This window comes from Schistocerca americana, chromosome X (genome assembly GCF_021461395.2).
Source record: "Schistocerca americana isolate TAMUIC-IGC-003095 chromosome X, iqSchAmer2.1, whole genome shotgun sequence".
NCBI classification, from domain to species: Eukaryota; Metazoa; Arthropoda; class Insecta; order Orthoptera; family Acrididae; genus Schistocerca; species Schistocerca americana.
The window spans coordinates 1,004,006,929-1,004,033,404 of record NC_060130.1 but is presented as its reverse complement, the minus strand read 5'-3'; the positions used below and the strand labels follow the sequence as shown (position 1 = coordinate 1,004,033,404).

General features: G+C 38.6%; 1 protein-coding gene across 1 annotated transcript in view; it reads right to left on the bottom strand.

Moving 5' to 3' along the window:
• LOC124555205 (organic cation transporter protein-like) overlaps positions 1-26,476 on the bottom strand; it is a 543,400-nt gene that overhangs the window by 22,207 nt on the left and 494,717 nt on the right. The window contains exon 11 of the mRNA XM_047129052.1: positions 25,166-25,347. Coding sequence (XP_046985008.1) covers positions 25,166-25,347 — 182 coding nt within the window. The remainder of the gene's footprint in view (positions 1-25,165; positions 25,348-26,476) is intronic.

Here is a 26,476-nt window from a genome sequence, read left to right as displayed (position 1 = left end):
GCAAGAGATCTGCTAGGAGAAGGAGATTTTCAGATAGTTTTACTATTGGTGTTTGCAATACATATGACCAACTGTCAGAGTCTAGTGGAGAGAAATCTCTAGTAGTTGTAGATGTAGGAAGTATGCAGCAGACCTCAGCAGTTACGGTGGCTAGGACAGTTGCAAAGTCAAAGAGAAACAAGAAGGTTCTGCTGTTAGGTAGTTCTCATGGCAGAGGTGTAGGCCAGCAGTTGCAGGAAGTGTTGGGGAGTGAGTACCAGGTCACCAGCATTGTGAAGCCTAATGCAGGATTGGCTCAGGTGACTTACCATAGGGGGGTTATGTAGGGATTTTACTAAAGAGGATCAGGTAGTGAGTGTAGGTGGGGCTGCTATTGATAGGGATGGGGAGTATGACATAGATGGTGACCTGGAAAAGATAGTCACTCAGACTGGCAACACGAATGTGCATTTTGTGGGACTATTTCAGCGTCATGATCGGCCTCATCTTAATACAGCTGTCAGGTGTAATAACATCAGACTTGGGGGTGCGCTGATGACAGAAGGCATGGGTCACATTTCAGTGGTGTCGGAGTCTATCAGCAGGAGGGGTTTCACTAGACATGGCCTGCACCTCAACAGGTATGGGAAGGGGAGGTTGGCAAAGCTTATAGGTGACAGCATAGGTGGCAGTGGTGGGATCACTCATGGGAAAATTCTGGTAGTAGTGGGTGTTAGAGCTGCACCTTTTTTAGATTGAAGTCAGCTGATAGGTATTCCTGCTTAAGGGAAGTCTCTCTAACAAAGGAACCACTTTCGACAAAGCTTAGGTATCCGAGTCATGAGGGAATTAGTATATTTCATCAAAATATACAAGGTATTAGAGATAAAGTCAGTGAACTGCTTATAGATGTTGACTCTGAAATTATTGGTATATCTGAACACTTCTTAAATAAGGAGGTAATTCAGGGGCTTCCTTTACCAGGATACAGATTCGCTAGCAGCTTTTCTAGGAGCTCTTTGCGGTGTGGGGGAGTAGCCATGTATGTGAAAAATGGCATCCCATATGAGTCAATTGATGTTTCAAAGTACTGCACTGAAAAAGTGTTTGAATGTTGTGCAGGTGTGGTTAAATTTAGTGGAGCCAAACTTCTAACTGTTGTTATTTATAGATACCCAGACTCCGATTTCACAACATTTTTGCTAAAGCTAGAGGAGGTTCTTGGTTCACTTTATAGGAAATAAAAAAAGTTAGTTACATGTGGTGACTTCAATATTAATTGTATAAGTGATTGTGCAAGGAAAAGGACGCTGGTAGATCTCCTTAATTCATATAATCTTATGCAAACTGTATTCTTTCCAACGAGAGTGCAAGGGAACAGTAGAACAACCATAGACAACATTTTTGTTCATTCCTCATTATTAGAAGGGCATTCTGTTAGTAAAAATGTGAACGGCCTTTCAGATCATGAAGCACAAATTTTAACTCTAAAAGATTTTTGTGCTGCAACACATGTTAAATATGGTTATCAACTGTTTAGGAAAGCTGATCCAGTTGCTGTAGAGACCTTTGTAAACCTTATCAAGGAACAAGAGTGAGAAGATGTTTATACACTCCTGGAAATGGAAAAAAGAACACATTGACACCGGTGTGTCAGACCCACCATACTTGCTCCGGACACTGCGAGAGGGCTGTACAAGCAATGATCACACGCACGGCACAGCGGACACACCAGGAACCACGGTGTTGGCCGTCGAATGGCACTAGCTGCGCAGCATTTGTGCACCACCGCCGTCAGTGTCAGCCAGTTTGCCGTGGCATACGGAGCTCCATCGCAGTCTTTAACACTGGTAGCATGCCGCGACAGCGTGGACGTGAACCGAATGTGCAGTTGACGGACTTTGAGCGAGGGCGTATAGTGGGCATGCGGGAGGCCGGGTGGACGTACCGCCGAATTGCTCAACACGTGGGGCGTGAGGTCTCCACAGTACATCGATGTTGTCGCCAGTGGTCGGCGGAAGGTGCACGTGCCCGTCGATCTGGGACCGGACCGCAGCGACGCACGGATGCACGCCAAGACCGTAGGATCCTACGCAGTGCCGTAGGGGACCGCACCGCCACTTCCCAGCAAATTAGGGACACTGTTGCTCCTGGGGTATCGGCGAGGACCATTCGCAACCGTCTCCATGAAGCTGGGCTACGGTCCCGCACACCGTTAGGCCGTCTTCCACTCACGCCCCAACATCGTGCAGCCCGCCTTCAGTGATGTCGCGACAGGCGTGAATGGAGGGACGAATGGAGACGTGTCGTCTTCAGCGATGAGAGTCGCTTCTGCCTTGGTGCCAATGATGGTCGTATGCGTGTTTGGCGCCGTGCAGGTGAGCGCCATAATCAGGACTGCATACGACCGAGGCACACAGGGCCAACACCTGGCATCATGGTGTGGGGAGCGATCTCCTACACTGGCCGTACACCACTGGTGATCGTCGAGGGGACACTGAATAGTGCACGGTACATCCAAACCGTCATCGAACCCATCGTTCTACCATTCCTAGACCGGCAAGGGAACTTGCTGTTCCAACAGGACAATGCACGTCCGCATGTATCCCGTGCCACCCAACGTGCTCTAGAAGGTGTAAGTCAACTACCCTGGCCAGCAAGATCTCCGGTTCTGTCCCCCATTGAGCATGTTTGGGACTGGATGAAGCGTCGTCTCACGCGGTCTGCACGTCCAGCACGAACGCTGGTCCAACTGAGGCGCCAGGTGGAAATGGCATGGCAAGCCGTTCCACAGGACTACATCCAGCATCTCTACGATCGTCTCCATGGGAGAATAGCAGCCTGCATTGCTGCGAAAGGTGGATATACACTGTACTAGTGCCGACATTGTGCATGCTCTGTTGCCTGTGTCTATGTGCCTGCGGTTCTGTCAGTGTGATCATGTGATGTATCTGACCCCAGGAATGTGTCAATAAAGTTTCCCCTTCCTGGGACAATGAATTCAAGGTGTTCTTATTTCAATTTCCAGGAGTGTAGTACTGATACAGTAGACGATAAATATAATGCTTTCCTCAAGACTTCTCTCATGCTCTTTGAAAGCTGCTTTCCATTAGAACGTTCAAAATAGGGTACTAGCACAAACAGGCAGCCTGGGTGGCTGACTAGAGGGATACGAATATCTTGTAGAAGAAAGTGGCAGTTATATCAAAACGTTAAAAACAGTCAAAATCTAAATGCAGCAGCCCATTACAAACGGTATTGTCAGGTGCTTAAAAATGTTATTAGGAAGGCAAAAAGTATGTGGTATGCAGATAGAATAACTAAGTCTCAGGATAAAATTAAAACCATATGGTCAGTCGTAAAGGAAGTGGCAGGTCTGCAGAGAGAGGTCGAGGATATAGAATCATTGCATAGTGGGAGTGTCCGTGTTACTAGTAAGTCGCATATATGTACAGTATTTAATAATCACTTTCTGAATATAGCAGGTGAACTAAATAGAATCCTAGTCCCAACAGAGAATCATATAGCACTCTTAGAAAAAAGTGTTCTGAGACTGTTACCTGAAACGCTCCTCCATGATGCTGACAAGAGGGAGATTGAGTTAATAATTAAATCACTAAAGACCAAGAACTCTCATGGATATGACGGGGTATCTAGCAGAATACTGAAGTATTGTTCTATGTATGTTAGCCCAGTACTTAGCCATATCTGTAACTTTTCCTTTACGAGTGGTCGGTTTCCTGACTGATTAAAGTGCTCAGTAGTGAAGCCACTTTATAAAATGGGAGACAGGGATAATGTTGACAATTTTAGACCTATTTCTATGCCATCAGCGTTTGCTAAAAATATCAAGAAGGTTGTATATACAAGGTTACTGGTGCATTTAAATTCACATAATTTGCTGTGAAATGTACAGTTTGGTTTTAGAAATGGTTTAACAACTGAAAATGCTATATTCTCTTTTCTCTGTGAGGTTTTGGATGGATTAAATAAAAGGTTGCGAATGCTAGGTGTTTTCTTTGATTTAACGAAGGCTTTTGACTATGTTAACAACAAAATATTACTGCAGAAGTTGGACCATTATGGAGTAAGGGAAGTAGCTTACACTTGGTTCGCCTCTTACTTTAAGAACAGAAAGCAGAAGGTAATTCTCCGCAATATTGAGAGTGGTAGTGATGTTCAGTCCCAATGCGACACTTAAGTGGGGCATTCCCCAAGGGTCGGTGCTGGGGCCACTGCTGTTTCTTATTTATATAAATGATATGCCTTCTAGTATTATAGGTGATTCAAAAATATTTCTGTTTGCTGATGACACCAGATTGGTAGTGAAGGATCTTGTGTGTAATATTGAAACAGTATCAAATAATGTAGTTCATCAAATAAGTTCATGGCTTGTGGAAAATAATTTGATGCTAAATCACAGTAAGACTCAGTTATTACAGTTTCTAACTCACAATTCAACAAGAACCAATATTTTGATCAGACAGAATGGGCATATTATAAGCGAGACGGAGCAGTTCAAGTTCCTATGCGTTTGGATAGCCCAACTTCAGGATCTGGTTCAGAAACTAAATGCTGCTTTATTTTCCATTAGAACAGTATCTGAAATAAGTGACAGTTCAACACGAAAAGTAGTCTACTTTGCATATTTTCATACACTTATGTTTTATGGTATTATTTTTTGGGGTAATTCTTCTGGTTCAAAAAGCGTATTTTTGGCTCAAAAATGGGCTGTTCGAGCTATATGTGGTGTAAGTTTGAGAACCTCCTGCCGACCCCTATTCAGTAGTCTGGAAATTCTGACATTGCCCTCACAGTATATATTTTCTTTAATGTCATTTGTTGTTAACAATATTAGCTTATTCACAAGAGTTAGTAGCTTTCACTCAGTTAATACTAGGCAGAAATCAAATCTGCCTGTGGAATGCACTTCCTTGACTCTTGTGCAGAAAGGAGTGCAGTATTCTGCTGCATCCATTTTCAATAAGCTACCACAAGAACTCAAAAATCTTAGCAGCAGCCCAAACACTTTTAAGTCTAAACTCAAGAGTTTCCTCATGGCTCACTACTCCTATTCTGTCGAGGAGCTCCTGGAAGAGCTAAAAAAATTAAGCAAATTCCAATGTTACATTGTTGATTTTCTTTATTTAAACTTACGACTTGTCACCTGAATATGTTTCTTATATTTCATTTTATCTGTTTCTACTATCATGTTATAATTTCACGTATTGACTTGTTCCATGACCATGGAGACTTCTCCTTAATTTGGTCCCACAGAACAATAAATAAATAAATAAATTGCACTCAAGTAAGGAGACACAATAGAACAGCTGAAGCATTAAACCCATGGTCTTAACATTTCTCTACTTTTTATTAAACCAGTCATTTCATCCCCATCGACGCACAAGTCACCGAAGTGGCATCAGATCAAAAGACTTCCACCAGGCGAACGGTCTACCTGATGGGAGGCCATCGTCACATGACATTTTTATTTTTATTAAACCAGTCTTGAAACTCTTTGGACTGATGAAGTATAGGCATGGGCATTCCTAAAATAAAGGAGATTGGCAAAATGATGTGAACAGTGGTAGTAACGGGATGTTTGTGTTTGATGTTCGATAATGCAGGTATGGCACATGTTGCACTGGACTGTACATGTTCAGTATGGACTAGTCATGGGTGCAGGTTGTTTTTTGAGTAGTGTCACACTTCGTATTTGCATTTGGAGGCTGAGGTCGATGTGCACTGAAAGACCTAACTGAGTTCCAAAGAGGGCAGATTGTGGCAGCCTGATTAGCTAGAGCGTCAGTAATCAAGACAGCCAACTTACTGAATGTTTCAAGAGCAACTGTTTCAACAGTCATGACAGCCTACACAAAACATGGAAAGACATCATCATCATGTAAATATAATAGTGGGCGTAAATCAAAACTAAATGACAAATCATAATACGCTAACAGGAATTTGTTAAAACAACACAAAACTATGGTATGGTGGCTAAAGTGACTGCAGAGCTCAATATCCATCTTCGAAACCTCATATCTATCAACACTGTCTACTGAGAACTCCATAACGTGAATATTCATTCACGCATGAACTGCTATACCGAAACCATTAGCAATGAAAACCAATGCAAAGAAGCACAAAGCATGGCGTCAAGAGCGTAAATCCTGGTTGTCTGATCAGTGGAAACACATCATATGATCCAACGAATCAATGTTTTAGTTATTTCCAGTATTGAGCCAGGTTTATGTCTGGAGAACGCCAAAAGAACCCTACAATCCGGATTGCTTGATTCCAACGATTAAGCATAGATGTGGAAGTGTGAGGCTGTGAGCAGCCATATCATGGTATTCCGCTGGTCCCGTCACTACTCTCAAAGGCCATGTTAACAGCCAACCATTATGTGAACATTATAGGTGATCAGGTGGATCCCATGATTCAAATGTTGTTCCCCAACAATGATTCCATATTTCAGGATGATAATGCACCCATTCACAGAGCCTGGACAGTACAATCTTAGTATGAGACGCATATGTCTTCCCTGCCAGTATATTCCCTGGGCTTCAACATTATTGAACCCTTGTGGGTGGTATTGGAGCACAGATTCCAGAGCAGATTTCTGTCTCCCTTGTCACTACAGGAGTTAGAAGAGCCTCTGATTGAACAGTGGCATAACATTCTATTGAAGATTATACAATCATTATATGCCAGTATTCGCAGAAGGCAAATGAGGGTCCAACCCCTTATTAATAAATCATTCCTGAGTAAGTATAGGTTTTCACATTATTTTGCCTATCCCCTGTATGGTGGGGCAAACTTAGGGAAAGAGTTTTTGTCCAACTTCACAGGGGTTTTCCACAAAATGCATTTCTAACCAACTCCAAGACACTATACATTAAATCACATTTCGAATCACAAGAAAAAGTTCGATAATATGTTAAAAATTGATTTGAAAGAATGGGTATTGGTTAATATAAAAAAGAAGGATATTATTTAAAATTTTACTGTATATTTTTGGTGTGAGCTTTTTCTACTTCAGAGAGTATTTGAAATAATTTGAAATCACATTTTCTTTAATGTGTAGCAATTCTGACAGTATTTGAGATGAGAATCAGTTTTGTAAGAACCAGTTGTCTTGGGATTTAGAACTGATTTTTCTATGTATTTTTAAAACTTAAGACTGATTCTATTGATTTTTTTAAGAAAAACAATTAAATAAATGTTTGTAAGCATTACCTACTTGGAAAGACTTCTTAAAGATTTTATAGCTCTGAAAAATTTTGTGGTTGATCCCACTATGTACTTGACTCTCCAAAAAGTAGAGCTGAAATCTAAATTCTGATACTTTTCAGCCACACTCCACTTATTCTTGCCCTGTAAAATCTTAATATGTGACTTAAAACATGGTTCTCTGCAGACAGTCCAGTTCCTTCTACCCAGTTACTTCTTCCAACTAAACTATCAAAGAAATTGTTCTTGTATTTGATAAATGTACATGGCAGTGAACAAGGCCTAAACACAATACACAAAGCATTAGACCCCCCTGGAAACATTACACTAATACCACGTAACCACCTTGCCTTGATAAGTTGAAGCCACTCATCGATGGTTAAATCCTGTGGAGCTACCAAACTGTAGGAATGTTGATTACTATATTCTGCAGCTGTTCTATATAGTTCCAGTATTTTCTTATGAATTATGATCAGGTGATTTTGTGGGAAAGCTGAGGTGGTATGGGGTACCTGAGTGTTTGTGAAACCAGGAGTGAGTGAGTGAGTGAGTGTGTGTATGTGTGTGTGTGTGTGTGTGTGTGTGTGTGTGTGTGTGTGTGTGTGTGTGTGTGTGTGAGTGTGCGCGCGCGCGTGTGAACATGCACATGCGCAATCCTGTGAATATGGATATTACCATCTTGGAACACAGGAGTATCCACAGTGTACTCATCATTACGATGTAGAAGAAAGTATAAATGTTTGTCACCTAGAACACTGAAATAAACATCCTGGTTCATGTTTATGGTATCCTGAATGAAAGCCAGAGCATTACAGAACTACCTCTGGTCTCTACAAGCCCGTAACACACTGCAGGTTAATGCCTTATTGGGGTGTCGGTGCACTTCACAACTTTCAAAAGAGGCATAACAGTGACTTGTAGGACTACATTACATGCCAATAGTCAGCTACTGTCCAGTTTCTGTGTCGTTTGGCTCACTGAACATGTGTAGCTTTATGTGCCAGTGTTAGCAATGATATTTTGAAGGTACTGAACTCCAAATGTCCATTGCATGCAGTTCTCTTCACAATGTTCACTCAAAAATTTGCTGAGATGAACCTGCAATCACTGATGGCACCATTTTCTGTTACATTTGAAACTGACTGGCACTGAAAAGATGTGACACTCATCTCTGGTCCCCATTGGTTACAATCCTTTTACAATTGTTTCTCATACATCTGGTTATGTGGCTGCAAGAGGTACAACATTTACTGTGCACATGTTGAACAGTTCACACAGATCCACCAACAGACTGAGCAACTTCCTTCATGTTGTGCCCATGGATATGTCCAAAGATGATAGCTTATTCCTGCCATCCTGCCACATCTCCAAGTAAACATATAGTGTAGCACTGATTCCGTACAACCAACTGGCGATTACTCCTTAAATTATGTAACTCCTTTTGCATGTAATTATTGAGACTGTGTCTACCTTCTTGACATTAACCCAGAATGTGTTCACTCCAGTTTGGAAATCTCAGACTTGATATGTGACGTGCACGCACACGCGCACGCCCACGCACGCGCGCACACCCACGCGCGCACGCCCACGCACACACGCCCACGCACACACGCGCACGCACACACACACCCACACACCACCCACACACCACCTCACTGCTAGTGTATTATCTCTTTCTACAGCGACCCCCATCCCCCATCCCTCCATTCCCTTCCCCTTCCAAAGTTGTGGTGACAACTACAGTGATAAGAACTTTGAGAGGATAGCACTTAACATCCCCATCTTGCCATACAGATGTAGGTTTTCCATGATTTTCTAATTTCACATAAGGCTAGTGCCAGGATGATTCCTTTAAAAAGAACAACTAATTTACTTCTTATCCCTCACCAAGCTGAGTTTGGGCTTCATCTATAATGATCACCTTGTCTACAGGATATGAAAACCTAAACTTATTATCTTCCTGCTGACTGTGTTTAATAACTCTTAATGTCTTTATCACATGCCTATATTCCAACAAATGTATTTGTATTTGTATTTGTTGTATGTACAGTGCAATGCTGTTCACTACTTAAATAGAGGTTCAGTGTGTGTGTGTGTGTGTGTGTGTGTCACATATCAAGTCTGAGATTACCAAACTGGTGTGAACACATTCTGGGTTAATGTCAAGAAGGTAGACACAGTCTCAATAATTACATGCAAAAGGAGTTACATAATTTAAGGAGTAACAGCAACAATTTACCAAATAGTTGAGGTACTGAGTCATTGATAGGCACAAAGGGAAGACTGAGAACCTCTTTATTAGCTGTGATTAAAGATTCTTCCAAAATCAGCATTTGCAGTCTGGTTTATTGTCTATCAATAACCCACTGCCTAACCTATTTCATGAGTTGTTACCTTCACTCCTTAAATTAATAATATTCCACCAGTGAGTATCCAGTACCATATTAAACAGGAATTAATTTGTTAGTGTAAACCAAGGTCATGATATCTATGGGAAATGTGTCTTTCTGTGAATATGTTACTCTGCAGTTAATAATTTCATATTGAGGATCAGTATGAACAAGAGCAACCAAATACTAATGTAAACACCATGGCCAGATTCACCATTACTGAAACACGAATTTCCTTGAGCAATTAATTTGATCTAACCCTTTCTTAAAGTTGAAGAAGGTATTGGGGACCTTGTTGCTTCCATTGCACTGGATAATGTCTTAAATTTACTACATTAGAGAATACTGTGGTACAGTGGTAAGACATAACTGTGGTTGTGTTTCATTTTGATAACTGTGTTAAAGAGCCTGAAGATGAATCCATAAAAGACAGAAATCAATTGTAAATAAAGTACACAACAAACATAATTCTGTAAATTTAGTACAAAAATAGCCTGTGCACTCCAAAACAAAATATACTGCCTAACAAAAAAAGTGAAGCACCCAGAAGACAATGTCGGATGTCAGTGTAGCTTTGCATATGCACACCATTGACAGGTTCCAATTCCCTATGACAGGAAAGCCACCAGAGTGCATTGGTGGTGTGTGTTTAGTGCTGCTACCAGGCCTCATAGGATGTATAAGGGGCCACGAACAGTGTCATATGTTGAATGATCACTCTAATGCACATGGATATGCTGCATACTCATGTGAGACAGCATTATCAGCATCTGACAGTGTTTGAAAGGAGCCTCACTGCCCAGCTGGTCAAATCATGCAATATCCAGAGTTGTGGTGCATTCAGATGTGACAATGGCCTAATGTTGGACTGCACGGGAACACGAAAGCAGACATACACAATGTGAAGGTTCTGGTCATTCAAGTCTGACCGTCACAAGGAAAGATTGCCGTACTGTGCATCGAGCACGTTATAATCCTTTCACATACGTGCCTGCCATCGAAGAAGTAGTAATGGACCCCTCGCAACACTCTGCATCATCCTGTACCACCGGTCAGAAAATAGTAACCACAGGACAAGGGAATTACCATTCCATACATAGGTTGCAGTTAACACAACAATACAAACAGCTGAATTTGAAATAATTCCATTCTGGGAGTCGGACTACTGATTGCATCACATTGTTTTCAGCAATGACTCATGGTTCTGCAACACCCCAGCTGTCCACAGTCATCAGGTATAACAATTACCTGGGAAGAGGTCCCATACATGTAATATTTTGGAGAAGCAAGCAGTGTTACTTTTTGTGTCACGTCGTGTGGAGCCACTGGATGTGACTTCAGGTGTCAGCTGTTAGTGATCGAGGGAACTCTGATGGTACAATGGTACATTTCGGAGATCCTGGATCGTGTGTTACCTCTCGTGTGATGGTATCGAGGTGCCACTTTACAGGAGGTACTCATATGGCTAGCAAGATCCCTGGATCTGTCCCTAATAGAATGTTTGGGAGCAGTTTGGATGTAAACTCTGTCTCATCACCAGTATTCAGGACGTCAGGCATCAATTACAAGAGTTGCGGGCTGGCTTGCTTCAGGATAAAATAGCTTTGTGACACCCTTCCTAGGCAAATCAGTGCATACATCCAGCCCAAAGTTGGTGCACTATCATACTGATAATTTCTTTATAAATTCAACTCCATTTTGTAATCACTGCTGTAATGTGACATACTCTCTAAACACATGAAGATTCATTTTGTTTCTTTTTTCCCTTCTGGATGTTTCATTCTTCTTCTTCTTCTTCTCCTCCTCCTCCTCCTCCTCCTCCTCCTTCTCCTCTCTCTTTTTTTTGTTTTTTTTTCCACACAGTGTTGTATCTTAATTATGTCTCATTGTTGACTGAGCAGAACACAATACTTGCACTAACTTTACAATAAGAGCTGGAATACAGATAAAGTTTAAATAAACATCAGTCACACTCTGCCTTGATTATTTTTATATTTTGCCAAGTAGAAAGTGGAAAAGTGGTAGGTCTGCAACATAATCCTGATTTACACTGTTGTCGTCAAAATTTCAAAGTCAGTCTTTACAGTTGAGGGATCACACATACCAGTCCAGGTACATATCAGTGGTGTTCTCAATGAGATTTGAATTTCACATATAACTGAAACACACACATGCTAACAACTGTTTTAAAGAACTAAGTAAAAATTAAATTAATAGAATGGTCACTCTCTTGCAATTTTATCATCTCTTTTTTCTGTATTATTGGTGCTCACAAAAAGAAAATAATGTCTAAAAAAAAGAAGGGAACTGACTGCTGTACAAACTCTGCCCAATATCACATTCATAATTAAAGTTTTTGGATAACTTTCTGAACAATCTGAAATCAAAACAGGGGTAAGGCAAGCAGATGGGTCATCATCATTACTATTCAGTTTATTAGTTCTGGAAAAAATGACCAGGAAATGGCATAATGAAATTAAAAGTATAAAAACTGCCAGAAGTTTCCAAAACGTCACATTCATTTTCCAGCATTTTCTGATGACATTGTAATCTTCTCCAGTAATAAACCAGAGGTAATCTAATCCGCAGAGAAACTACAGAAAATAGTGGATAAGCTAATCTCTGAATTTCATATTAGAAGAGACATTATATGGAATGGATCAGATCAAGATTCAACAATGAACTTGCAATTACACATTTGGAAAAATCTACACAAATTCGCCTAACAAATGCAAATTTCCAAAACTAGAAAAAGCATACAAACTCAGCAGAAACAGATATGATAAAAAATCCTTATCACAAAAGGGAAAAATGATGACAATTTAGCAGAGGTGTTAAAGCATAACCTCTTTATGCAACTGAAACCGTGCCAATTTGAGGCACATCAAAATTACTCGAAAACGGAAAAGAAAAATTCTCATAATAATCTTAAGACCAAATTATGAAAGTGGAATCTGGATGAAAAAGAAATCACAGACATCACCAGGAAACAGATTACTTATACACACTGCTGGAAAAAGAAAGTTGGTACACTCAGAAAGACAATGTCAGTTTTCATCTGACGAAGGCATATGACACCTCGGATATAGTAGATCGAATGATAAGAATTTCAACGTGATCCACCAACAGATAGTGTTGTGGCATAGCTACCAGGGCGCTATCTGTCTCTTCCCATTAACAGGGAATGGTCACATCCAGAAGGCCGAGTGTGGTGCAAATAGGTGAAGCCAGTTAACAACCGTGCCACAGAGATGGTCCTGTGCTTCCTGCAGCCAACTGAATGAATTTGAAAGGGGCAAATTGTGGCCTTCTGAGTGGCGGGACGGTCTTTTTGGTGAATTGCCACACGAGATGGATATGCTGCGTCAGATGTGCAATGGTGCCGGTACTGGTGGTCGTGAGAGCATTCCCACACCTGTAACGAGGTTCTGGACATCCACACCACACAAATTCCAACCAGGATCATTGTATTGTAAGGGCAGCAGTGTCAGATTGTACAGCTACAGATAAGAGTGCTTGTGAGCCCAGCCGTGTCAACACAAACTGTTACGAATTAGTTTTTAGCACTGGGACCACGGGCACTCACACCTCTAGCCCGTCTTCCTTTCACACTACAGCACTGATGTGCACAACTTGACTGGTGCTGTCAGAGGATCACTTGAAAGATGGAATGGTATGCCACTGTCTTCAACAATGAAGCAGACTCTCCCTGCACGTAAGTGATGGTCATTTGTGTGTACGATGTAGACCTGACGAGTGATGTCTCTTAGAGTGCATTCGTCCGAGGCCTGCTGGCCCACCCCCAGGCCTTTTGCTCTGGTGTGTGATAAGCTACAACTCTTGTTCACCTTTGCTGTTTCCCTAGGGAAGGCTAACCGGCATTTGGCCCATGCAGAATGTCATTAGGCCCGTTCTTTTGCTTTTCTCGCAACAGGAAAGTTATGTGTTGTTCCGACAGGATAGTGCTCACCCGTACACTGCCCATTAAATTCGATGTGCTCTGCAAAATGTGCAGCAACTTCCCTGGCCAGCACAATCTCAGAACTCGTTTCCAATCGAGTACGTGTGGGATACGATTGGGCGAGAAGTGACTTACGCATCTCGTCGACCGACAACTCTTACGGAACCGTGTTGACAGGTCGAGTAGGTATGGCACAGTGTAACCCGGGACAGTAGTTGCCATCTGTATGTTCAACTGGATGCCAGAGTCAATGCCTGCAATGTTGCTATACCGTGTACCGACACAATTATTTCGGCGCGGATCAATATCTGGAGCCTCAGAACTACTTGTACTATTGATCTGTAAATGTAATCATTTCATGTACTCTGTATGCACTGATGCAGTAATAAATCTTGTGTGTATATGGAACCTCCAGAAAGGTGTACCGATCTTTTTTTTTCAGCACAGAATGGTCGAGAACATGTTCGCAAAGAAAAATCTCCGTGTAGCATTATGGATATAAAACCACAACTGGCTACCAGAAGTTGCTGAAGATTGAAAAGAAATTTTCATTCGTAAAGAAATTCACAAGCATTTTCAATTCACTTACCACAGAGGTCAAAAGGCTATGAAATCAAGAATTCCTTCCCAAATTTAAATTTTAACATTTTTTTCCTGGACACTCTTTCCACTCAGATGACAAATTTTTAAATGCCTGATAATGTAACATCACAAGCAGCTCATATTTCTGAACTGTTATCATAAACATGATGTATAAATAGCCATTATCATTGAAAGACTATGTCGGTTTTAACATGCCATTGCTGTATTTCATTTCTGCACATTCACATTTATAATCTATTCGTTAATGTTGTAAAATATCCTGACTTTCCTGCTTAAATTTTAACCGTATGTATTTTATCACAAAACGCTTTTGCAAATTGCGAGTATGGTACTACAACGGCTATAGAATTTACTAAAAACAAATGAAAATTTGTGCTGGACCAGGACTCAAACCATGATTTCCCATTTTATGCAAGTGGTTGCCTGAACAATGACAGTTATCTGAGCATGCTTCACAAACAGATCCAAAATTCCATATGGCCCAGTGTCTGCTACACATAGTGCTCACACAATGACGTGATTCCTACACAGGGACAGACTTATATAGTTCTTTCATCAGATTAGCTTGACTTTGCATGAAATACATTAGTGCACTGTCTGTGTTTGATAGTATTTTTAAATTTTGATGCAATTTTCCTTCAGACATGCATGCATGTGAAGCAGGGAACCCAGGTTTGAGTCGTGATCTGGCACAAATTTTCATTTGTTTTCAGTAAATTGGATAGGTATGTTGGTACCATATTTGCAACTTGTGAATAAATTTCATAGCTTAATATGGCTAAAAATCATCAGCAGTGTCTGTTACTTCAGACATCTGCATAGAACTTTATACACACTGTCAAATACAGACACTACACTAATGTATAACACATCTATTTTGGTACCAGTACAAGCTGCCACCAAAACTACATTGTGGTCACTGTTCCTAATCTCTATATGAATAGCATCAAAGAGGTTGGATTTGTTTGTTGCCAACAAGTCTAACATATATCCATCATGAGACTGTCCCAAAGGGGGGCCCTGCAGTTCTTGGTCTCCGCTGTTTATGCTTCAACCTTTCCACTCAGCTCAAAAACAAATGGTCCATGGTCATTTCTAGGAACACTGCTTGAGATTGAGAGTTTCAGTAAAAAGGAAAGTTAGTTGTTTTCATCTCCTCTGCCAATTGTCAGAAGAGATAAGTCATGACTTCATCATCCAAGGGACAGGCATCATTTTTTCTACAAGAGACAAAATTTGGAGCTGGTTGCACTCTGTGCTGCCAGTTGTTGTTGAGGTGACCTCTTCAGCATAAGCCCTCAACTCATGCACACCGAGAGAATGTGGTTCTTCATTCTATCCTCTGCCACAGTTCTCCACGGTGTATTTTATATGCTGTATTTTTTTTATTAGCAACAATCTATAGATCATGACCCTCCTGCATATGCTTTGAGCTGACATGGAATGGAAAATAATTTCCAACAGAAGTGTATCGCACTGACTGAAGTGCAATGTCGGTTTCAGACAGCATATCATACAGGTTGGTAAGGGATGTGGTTTTTTACCCCAGGCTTTCCTCTGACACTGCTTCCCAAGTGTGAGATCTGTTCAGAAAATAGCCAAACATTTTGAATTACATGCCAGTAGAGACATTTTGCCTTGTGTATCACTTCCTTTGTAACCACATGTTTTTGGAGAGTTGATATCTCTTACAGTTTCCGTGGTATTGTTATTTGAATGCAACATGTTTAAGTCGTAGTGGAAATTTTTGAAATGTGCTATTTTCTTGAAAAATGATGCAACCTAAAATTGTGCTTTAAACTAGGGAAAACTTTTAGAGAAAACGTCAGCTTTTGAAACAAGCTTATGGAAATGATGCTCTGGGTCATACACAATGTTGCAAATGGTTTTCAGGATTTAAAAGTGGTTGTCATTCAATTGAAGATGATCCTCAGACAAGGAAGTCCACACACATAAATCCATGTCTCACACATCCAGAAAATCAACAATCTGGTGCTAGCAAATCCCCAAACAACTGTCACAGAAATTGCAAAAGAGGCTGGCATCTAGGCTGGGTCATGCCATGATAGTTTACTGAAAAACTGAATATGTGTCAAGTTGCAGAGAAATGTGTTGCTTGGTTGATGACACAACAACAGAAAGAAAATTGAGTGGACATTTGTTGGGAAATCCTTGAACAAGTCAATGACAATGTAATATTCAGGCAAAGGATTACAATAACAGGAGACAATAGCTGAGTTTATGGCTATGACATTGAGACTAAAGTTCAGTCATCAGAATGTGTTGGCAAAGGATTCCCACGCTGCAAAAGAGCATGTAAGTCTCAATCCAATGTTAAAGTGATGCTCATTTTTTTTTAATGACTTTAATGGAACTGTGCATTTTGAATTCTTACCTCGAGGTGAAACAGTGAACTATGTGCACTATCAAGGCAGTTTTCAACAGTTACATGAAAAAATCTGTGAAAAGAGACCAGAGTTGTGACAAAACATCTCCTGGTTCTTGCAGTACAAAAATTTTCCTACACACACAGGTTTATCAGTTCATCAGTTTTCTGCCAAAAATAAGATTACAGTCCTCTTGCAGCCTCCTTACTCATGCGACTTAGTTCCTAGCAATTTCTTCTTATTTCCAAAATTAAAATCAGTGCTGATAGAATGCCATTTTCAGAGTACTGATGACACTGAAACAAATTTGTCGCAGACCTTAAAGGGCAGCTCAAATGAAACTATTCAGGACTTCTTTGCAAAATGGAAACACCACTGGGAAAAGTGTGTGAATAGGAAAGGGGAGTAATTTGAAGGGGAAAAGAACCAATAATCTAACAAAATAACAATAAACTTTTAAAAAATAAAGTTATTTTCTAAACAGACTTGATATGGATTATCTAGTTCTGGCATTACTTTCCAGAAATCTTTGAATAAACTTCTCCTCAGTTGATTAGTAAATAAAATACTTGCATGCAGAATATCCACACAGACACTGGTATGCAATATGATAAAGACTTTCTAGAAGACAGATCTCAGAACATTTTTCTTAATGAGAAGGCATCACCTTAAGTAAATGTTGCACAAGGCTAGTTAGGTAGGAAGTCTTTGCACAGGTGAGACAGTTGTGTCAAAGATGATGAGATTATAGGGAAATTCTCAGAAAAGGCAGAAATGATCAGTGTCAGTTTCAAAGACTGACAGCAGACATTCAACACAAATAAACATTATGCAATGCACATAAATAGACAAAAAGATATGATGTTATTTGAAAATGTGATTAGTGATACCTCACTGGAATCAATCACAATCTTCAAGTCTGTTAGGTACTTAGAACAGTTTTTTTGAGAATGATTTCAGATGAAACAATCATAAATCTAACTATATGGAAAATAGATGTTGGACTCATATTTACTGAAAAAAGGTCACTTATAAAACACTACTTCGATTAATTGTTTAATGGCCTGGAGTCTTTACAGAGTTGAACAAACAGAACAGACAGATAATAATTAAGGAAAACATGTGCACTTCACCATAGGTTCATGTTATCAAGTTGAGAGTATCATAAACATGCCAAGAAACTGCAGTTGCAGGTGCTACAAGAAAGATGTTTTACATGGCAGAGAACCTTAGTTGCAATATTCCAAGAGCTCATGTTCCAAAATGAATCAAGGAACTAGCATTTCCTCCAACTAACATCTCACATAATCACCACAGTGGTAAAATTAGAGAAATTAGGCTTATGAAGAGAGATTGAGAGTCTTTCTTCCCTTATACCAGCCACTAGTCGATTATAAAGAGGGTAGAATAATTCTTGTACATTATGTACACCCTGTCACATACTGTATAGTGTCAATGTAGAAATATATTGCTATGTTGTAAAATCATAGGAAGAAAATTAGCAGATGTGAATTCTAAAATTCAAAAAGGAAGGTCTCATGAGATTTAAAAGCTTTGTCAGTCTGTTTTTCAAATTATGTAGAATATCACTGAAGTAGCTTCAAAATCTCTGTCCAGCTGGCAACATCTCTCTCAACAGCTCCACATTCCTGAAGTGTTTTTATCTTCTATTTCCTGTGCTTGGTCTTAATTGGTCTTTCCCATTTTAATGCAATTTGATCCTTCCATTACAGCTGCCATAATTTGCTAGTACAAAATTATGCTCAGTCAATACCAAAGTTATATACTGAGAAATGTGCTGATTTCACTGAGAGGTCTGACAATACTGTAGTAATTATTTCACTGTTACTGCTGTATTATTATTATTATTATTATTATTATTATTATTATTGCTGTTGTTGTTGTTGAGGTTGCTTTTATCTCAAACACAGCTGAAACCCTTACATGAACTGTGTAAGTAATGAAAATTTCTAAAAGGATGCCTGGTTAGATGCAAGAGAAGATAGTAAGGTCCAAATTTATTTACATAAAATAAATGAATAGATGTATAAATAGACAAAAATAGTCTACACACACACACACACACACACACACACACACACACACACACCACAGTTTTCAAAACAAAACTTAAATTGTATAAGTATACTACGTTTATCTTGTTATGCATATATTCATTTGCTTTACCTGAATGGGTTACGGTAATATCTTCTCTTGCATATAATGAGGATTCCTTTTAGAAATTTTCATTATGTTATACATTTAATGTAAGGATTTCAGCAATGTTTGTAGCAGCAGCAGCAGCAATGGAAATAATTATTACAATAACAAGAGTGTTAACTTTGTATCAACACTGTTATGATCTAGAGGATAACAGTGGTGGCTAGGTAAGACTATTTGTGGATAATGCTGTTCTGTATACGAAGGTTGCAATGCCAGAAACTGTAGTGAAATGCAGGAATACGTACAGAGGATTGATGCTTAGTGCACAGAATGGCAGTTCATCTTAAATGTAAATAAATCTAACATATTCCACTTAAAAGGGTTAAGAGATGCACTACTGTTCAATTAAACTATTGTTGTATCTTTATTTCATCAAAGTGTTTGAGGACAAGAAATAAAATTGGTGAACTACAATATTGAACACTGCTAACTACTTATCTGCATTGTTGAAGAAGAGTCATCAAACTCCATTGATAGAATGTACTTATCTGATCATCATGTGACAGCTGGTAGAGATGTATTTAGTGTTACAGGATTTACGTTAGCATCTCCCTTTTGTAGAGCAGAAATGGAGAAAGGAGGGGTTGTCACCACATTAATCAGGAATTGGCATAAACTTAAGAACATAGACATTCATACATTTTGTCAAGAGCAGCATATGGAAGCAAGTGTGACAGAAGAATTTCATAATAAATCATTCATAATAGTAAGTGTGTACTGACCTCCTGTAGGTAATTTTAATCTGTTCATAAATAACCTGGAAGCTTTATTGGCCTATACAACAGCAAGAAACAAAGAAATAGTGGTTTGTCATAATTATAATATAGTTTATCTTAAAAACTCTTCAAGTAAAAATTTATTGCTGTCGGCAACACTATCATTCAACCTAATTTTTGCTGTAAATTTCAAAGCAGGGTAACCAACTGTTCAAAAACAGCTATTGATAATATCTTTATAGGAAGATCTAATGAACAACATTATACTACAAAACCAGTAGTCAGTGTCTTTGTAAACCATGATATGCTGTTCCATTTGTTAAATGTTAATACTGGACCAGATACAAAATGTACTAAAACTGAATTAAATAGGGTAGTCAGTAAGAAAAAAAGTGATTGTTTTAGAATACTCCTCAACAATGTGAATCAGAGCGATGTATACAGTTCTCACAGTACAAATGAAAAATACATGTTTATTAATTATGTCTTTACCTTATTTTGAAACTGTTTTCTCCCAAAACTAACCCAGATTAAACAAGGTATCTTGTACAACAAAAGAACTATATCTGTCAGTCACCAACAGCTATAGATCATTATAAGACATACTGTAAAATATTAATGAGAATAATATGGACATCAAAGCAAATGCATTATAAGGAAAATATAACCACACCAGATAACAAAATAAAGACGGTGTGGGAAACAGTGTAGGAGGAGACTGGCAGAATCAGATGTGAGTAAGAGCAGATAGCATTAAGAGTAAATGAGACATTGGTAACAGATGTGTGAAGTATTGCAAAACTTTTTAACAAGCATTTCATAATTGTTACTGAAACTATGTGGTTGTATGGCTCAGTAAATGCCACAATGGAATATCTCAGACCAGTCAGTACAAAACAACTTCAGTAACATGAATATGCTCATCACTATTCCAGTAGAAGTAATGTTCACTACAAAATCTTTAAAAATAAAATACTCCTAGTGGTTATAATAAAATATCAACAAAATTAACTGAAGAGTGTGCTTCTGAGTTTAGTAACATATTAAATTATCTGTGCAATAAATAATTTTGGAACATTTCCTGAATACTTGAGATATGCTGAAGTTAAACCTTAGTTTAAGAAAGGTGATGAAGGAATACCATAGCATTTCCAATCAATTTAATTTTTCCAACATATTTGAAAATTTTTGAGAAGGTAATGTACAACCAACTTCTTCACCATCTGACAATAAATAATATACTGTTAAAGTCACAGCTTGAATTTCTAAAGCATTCCAGTATTGAGAAGGCTATATAAACATAGAGATAGAATTTAATTAATTCATTAGACAGTAAATTACAAGCTCAGGCATATTTTGTGATCTGTAAGAGGTATCTGACTAGGTAAACCACAATAGTTTTTCAAGTAAGCTAAAATATTAAGATGAAACAGGAAATTCTGCAAAATGGTTGAAATCCTATACATCTGACAGAAAACAAGTGATGTCAATAGAAAGGTGATTGTATTAAGCTATCAGGCACCATCCAACTGGTAACTTATTACATGTGATGTCCCACAAGATTCCATTTTAGAGCCATTATTTTTTCTTGTGTGTATCAATGACCTTTCATCAGTAAAGCTTCATCAGTTTGCAAATGAGAAAAACATTGTAATGAACAGAAAACTGAGTATAATCTTAGAAAGATCCTCTAATGAAATTTTCATGTAGGTAAATATATGATTCCTAGCTAATTCTTTGTCACTAAACTTTGAAAAAACACAATATATGAAGTTCAAAATTAGTTAGAGGATTTCCACCAGTATGTGTCTAAAATATGATGACAACCAGATATAAGAAGTTGAAAGTGTTACAATCTTGTAAATACACCTTCAAAACAAATTCCACTGGGATGAACAAACTTCTATTTGCAGTGGACATATGTGATATAAAAATAAAAAGCTAGCACACTTTGCTTACTTTCATTCCATATTATCACACAGGATGATTTTTCAGGGTATCTCGAAGCCAAGCCCAATTTTTCTGAGTTCTTACACATGTAATAAGAATTGTGTGTGATGTGAGCCCAAGAATGTCCTGCAGAGACCTGTTTAGGAAACTAGGGATACTAACTACTAATTCCTATATATTTATTCCTCAATGAAATATGTCATTCAGAACACATCTCTCTTTCAAATCAACAGCTCAGTTCATGGAATCAGTACTAGGGATAAGAATAATATTCACAAAGATTTAAAGTCACTAATATCACTCCAGAAATGCATCTATTATTTTGGAACACAGATTTTCAACAACTTGCCAGCAGCCATAAAAAATTTAATGACTGTTAAAGTTCAGTTGAAGAGGAGCATTTATTGGTGGCCAACTCCTTTCACTCCATTGATGAATTTCTTGGCAGAACCAACTGATGCATATGTGCTACTAATACGTAATATCACAATGTGAGCACTTTTTAGAGTCTGACTTCTGTATAGATTCAATGCAGTGATGAAATTATTGTAAATAAATGTCTTTTCCTATTTGATGATGCATGGCTACAATGGTAAAAGAATTATCATATGTACTTCAGTGTATAGGACATTTATATGCTTTGTAACAAGTTTGTTGTTATCTTTTGAATAAAAATGTGTTAGATTTTTCTATGTGCTCCAAATCCATAAGGATTATTTCATTTGAGATCTTTGGAAGGTACATTAGAATATCTGCTCTACATTGTAAATATTTATTGTGTATTTTTGTTTTCTGACATGTTCTTCATTTTGGAGGATCTCCTCATTACAGATCTCATGGAATGAAAAGAATATCTAATCTAATACATAGGAGTAATCAACTGAAGAGACCTAAAGTGGTAGGAAAACCACATGCCAGGCAGAGATTCCTTGGAAGAATTTTGAGGAACTGTAATTCATCTGGGAAAAAAATGCCTTCTAAAATGCTCTTCCAGCTGATTCTCAAGTTTTATTCAGCAGTCTGGAATCTTTACCATGTTGGACTAATAGAAAAGCTCAAGAAGATCCAATGAAGAGAAGCATATTTCAATGCGAGATTATTTACTTGGTTTGAGAGTGTTACAGAAGTCAACAAGCTCCAGTGTCAAATGCTTACAAGGGAAGTGTTGTGCATTGTGGACAGGTTTATTATTGAAATTCTGAGTATGTTCCATGATGTGTTTGGCAACATATTACCTCATTCTACACAAACCTTGGAAAAAGATCACAATCAGAAAATCAGCAAAAATAAAGCTCATATAGAGCACTAGTGATAGTCGTTCTCACTTAATGCCATTCATAAATGGATCAGGGAAGGAGGGAAAAGATATTGGTACCAGGTTTGTGTTAGAATCCTGTACAGTTAAGAAGGTAGGTGGTGGAGAGGTGCACAGTAGCAGCTGACAGTACACCATGTGATGCTACTGCCAATATTGTTCTGCATTTCAGTCTGTTCTGCACCCAAATGAAGCCTACCATTATTGTGTTCATCATGGGTAATGAGAAAGGAAAAAAGCCAAGTGCTATGCAAGCAAGCTAGAACTACAATGGTATACACACCTGGATTGCCACGTTCATAAAGCACCCTCTTGCAGGACAGGGAGGCACAATGGCACAGGTTCAGATCTGTCCAGCAAATTAACAACAAGGACCAGTGTGCAGAGCAACCTGCATGTGGATTCAGGTGTTTTCCTACATTCCATTAGATGAATACCAGACTGTCATCCATGTCCCACCTCAGATACACATTATGCAGATATTTTGAAATCTTGCTCGTAGAATTTACTCCAGATGCCACATGGTGTACACTGATTCCATCCTGTGGGTGGGAGGTTAATAGGAGACTGATGACCTCAGTGTTTAGCCTCCTTCAATCCATAATCAGTAGCAACATAAAGTTCTATGTGCATAATTTCTTGAATAAAGTGTCACAAGCACATGATGCATTCCCATGTGATACCTGCCCCATCACTGCCAACTGTCAAGTGAGAGCAAATAAAGTGTGTGGTATAGGACCGAAAACCGTGCAGTAGATATCCACCTAATGGAACACGTATTATTAAAGCTAGTGGAAAAGATTTTTTAAAACACCACAAAAGTGATGAAATTGTAAGGGGAAAGTGGTCAACTTAGTCAATTTTACTAAAACATTTTCCAATGCACAATATTTGATATCAATTCTAAAGCCGAATACATAACTGCATAAATCTTAGTTCTGCATTTGGAAGAGGCTGTGGTTACTAATGGCAGTCAATGCAAGACGTTACAAATATTAGAGGCTAATTGCTTCAATCATCTTGAGATGATTGATTCAAGAAAATTACTTACAGAGAGGAGTGATCTTGCACCTACAAAAAATAATGCAAGAGATTTGAGACAGTGAAACATCTTGGGTCTTACACTGCCAAAATATATGTCAGCCAGAACCATACATGATCAGTGTGATAAAAATAAATGATAGGCTTGGCAGTCTGAAAATTTTAAGAGGGGTTTGGGGTGTGTCCTCACAGTAAGCTTGTGAGATAACTATTGTAATAAGATGTGCACAGTTGTGAATTTTTTTTTAACCAATTATAACCATACCTCCCCAAGTTTGACTACTGTGATGGACAAGCTAGCATTCACTTAGTAGAAACCAACAAAGCTCCTGCAATGCACCCTGGAAACCTCATATTATTAACTGGTTACCATGCAGTGAGATCTACCACATCTTGTCAGACATGACTAAAGTTGCTGCTGTCAATATCCACAAACTTGCCAACTGTCCTTGTGAAATAGACAAAATAACAAAACTATGTGGGCACCATGTTACTAGATTACTACTGTACAATGGCCATTACAGCCCCATTGAATTGATATGAGCACAGGTAAAATAGTGGTACATGTACACTTCATTACAGTTTGTCATCTCCAATTTTTGCTCATATGAGCTGCTGTTAAAATTTTATCTTAGCACTGATCCTAAGATGTTAAGTCCCATAGTGCTCAGAGCCATTTGAACCATTTTTTTTCTTAGCACTGTTGTCTTGGTTCGTCCATTAATTTCCAAATGTTTTCTATTTGCTGGTGTCTGCGAAGATTCTGTCATAGTGGCAGACAAATGTATTTTCTTCAAAAGCTGTAGTACTTTGCTTACTGGGTGCATAGCATTTACATTGGAATGATGGAAATTAACCAAGTAACAACTCTGTCATGCATGTGCAGCAACTTATTGTCTTCCTAGTGTTGAGATGACAGCACATAGAGGGAAAAATCCAGCAACATTTGTAAAGTATCCCCCCCCCCCCCCTTAGTGCAGAATACTTCCCTCAGCCACCTTCCTACTTGTACACGTATCTAACTCTGAGGAAGGACATTCCCTAACAGTTACAAGTAGAGCAACAATTTCAAGCTTGTTAACATGTCTGTCAACCATCCAATGCCTAAACTTAAGGTGAGTTGTTATCTTTATTCCTTCCATTAGCTGTATTCCATTCTGCTCTTTTTTTAAGTTTCAGAGATACAAAGAAAAATGTACATACAATATAGTGAGAGGAAGACAGAAGTTTAGAGTTTAATTTCTTGTTGACATCAAAGTTATTATCTGCTAAGTTTTTTTTTCTAGTAGAAACATGGACTTTATTTATTAAATATTTTACTGCAGAAACAGGAAAATGAACGGAAGAGAACTGACTATATTTCTTACCAGTGTTGAAGTCTGTGTTGCTGCTAGTGACCCAAGACGACCAATCATAGAACATGTACCAAGTAAAGAGTTCCGTAGTTGAGTTGGAAATATTTCAGCTGTGAAGGAATAAAGTGCACAGAATGACACAGTTATGGCAAACTTTGCCATCATAAACAGCATTGTTGTAACCCAAGTCAGATCTGAAACATAAAGAGTTAACTCTTTTCAGTGACTGAATTGAAATTTATGATTAATTACTTTGTCACATATTAACCACACTTTATGTAATAATTTGCAATATGAAGGCAAGAAAGAAAGCCTGCAGCAGATAAAACTGGATGGTCAAAACATTTACTGCAAGCAGACAGCCTAGAGGCCAAGAATACTCAAAATTCCTGGCAAAATGCACTTTTAGCATCAGGAAATTCAAGAACAGTTTATAATCATGTTAAAATAGAAGAAAGACAAAATTACTTATAGCAGTAAGTCTAAAAATAAATTGCTCAGACCATCTCTACACACACAAATAAAACAACATCAACCAGAAAGTTGGTTTGATTATGCATAGTGCCAGACATAGTCCTAATCGAGTTTGTATGCCTTTGCTTCCCTCCAACTTGTACGCTGTCTCATCCAGCCAGTTGCAAAATATAAATCTAATTTCACACTGGTTGTGCACCACAATACACTGTCAGATAGTTCACGTGTACAGAGTGTTTCCAGAACGTAATACTTGTGTGACAGTAAATGAAATTATTTTCAAGTCTTCAGAATAATGTAGGAACAAGATGGAAACAGCATCAATTAGGATTATTCAATGTATATAGCTGTATTGCCAACATTTAGCACACAATTAGAGATATCATATGAATAATGTGGCAGCTTTTAAAAATGAGGAGGAAGAGCAAAATATGCTATTGTACTTTGTCCATGGCCTACTGCTGCACTTTCTCATCTCACTGCCTTAACTCTCAAACTAATACTGGAGAAGCAGGTGGAAACTACAATGAGGAGCAAGGGAGAAATCAATCATTAAGTCTTTGGATAGACTATTTAGTATGTTTGAGAAAGAATGGCAGTTCTCAAGTGTGTGTGTGTGTGTGTGTGTGTGTGTGTGTGTGTGTTTTCAACTATTTGACACTCAGCTTCATACTGCCATTTAAATTTCTAAATAAACAAAGAAACTGTCTTTGCTGAAATGTGTCTGGAATAGCCAATTACAGATTTGATTTTTATTTGTTTTCTGTGAGCGATATCAATCCTTCATGCTCTCATCTTAAAACACTGCAGCATACATTTATTTTATTAACTGAACTAAACTGACAAATC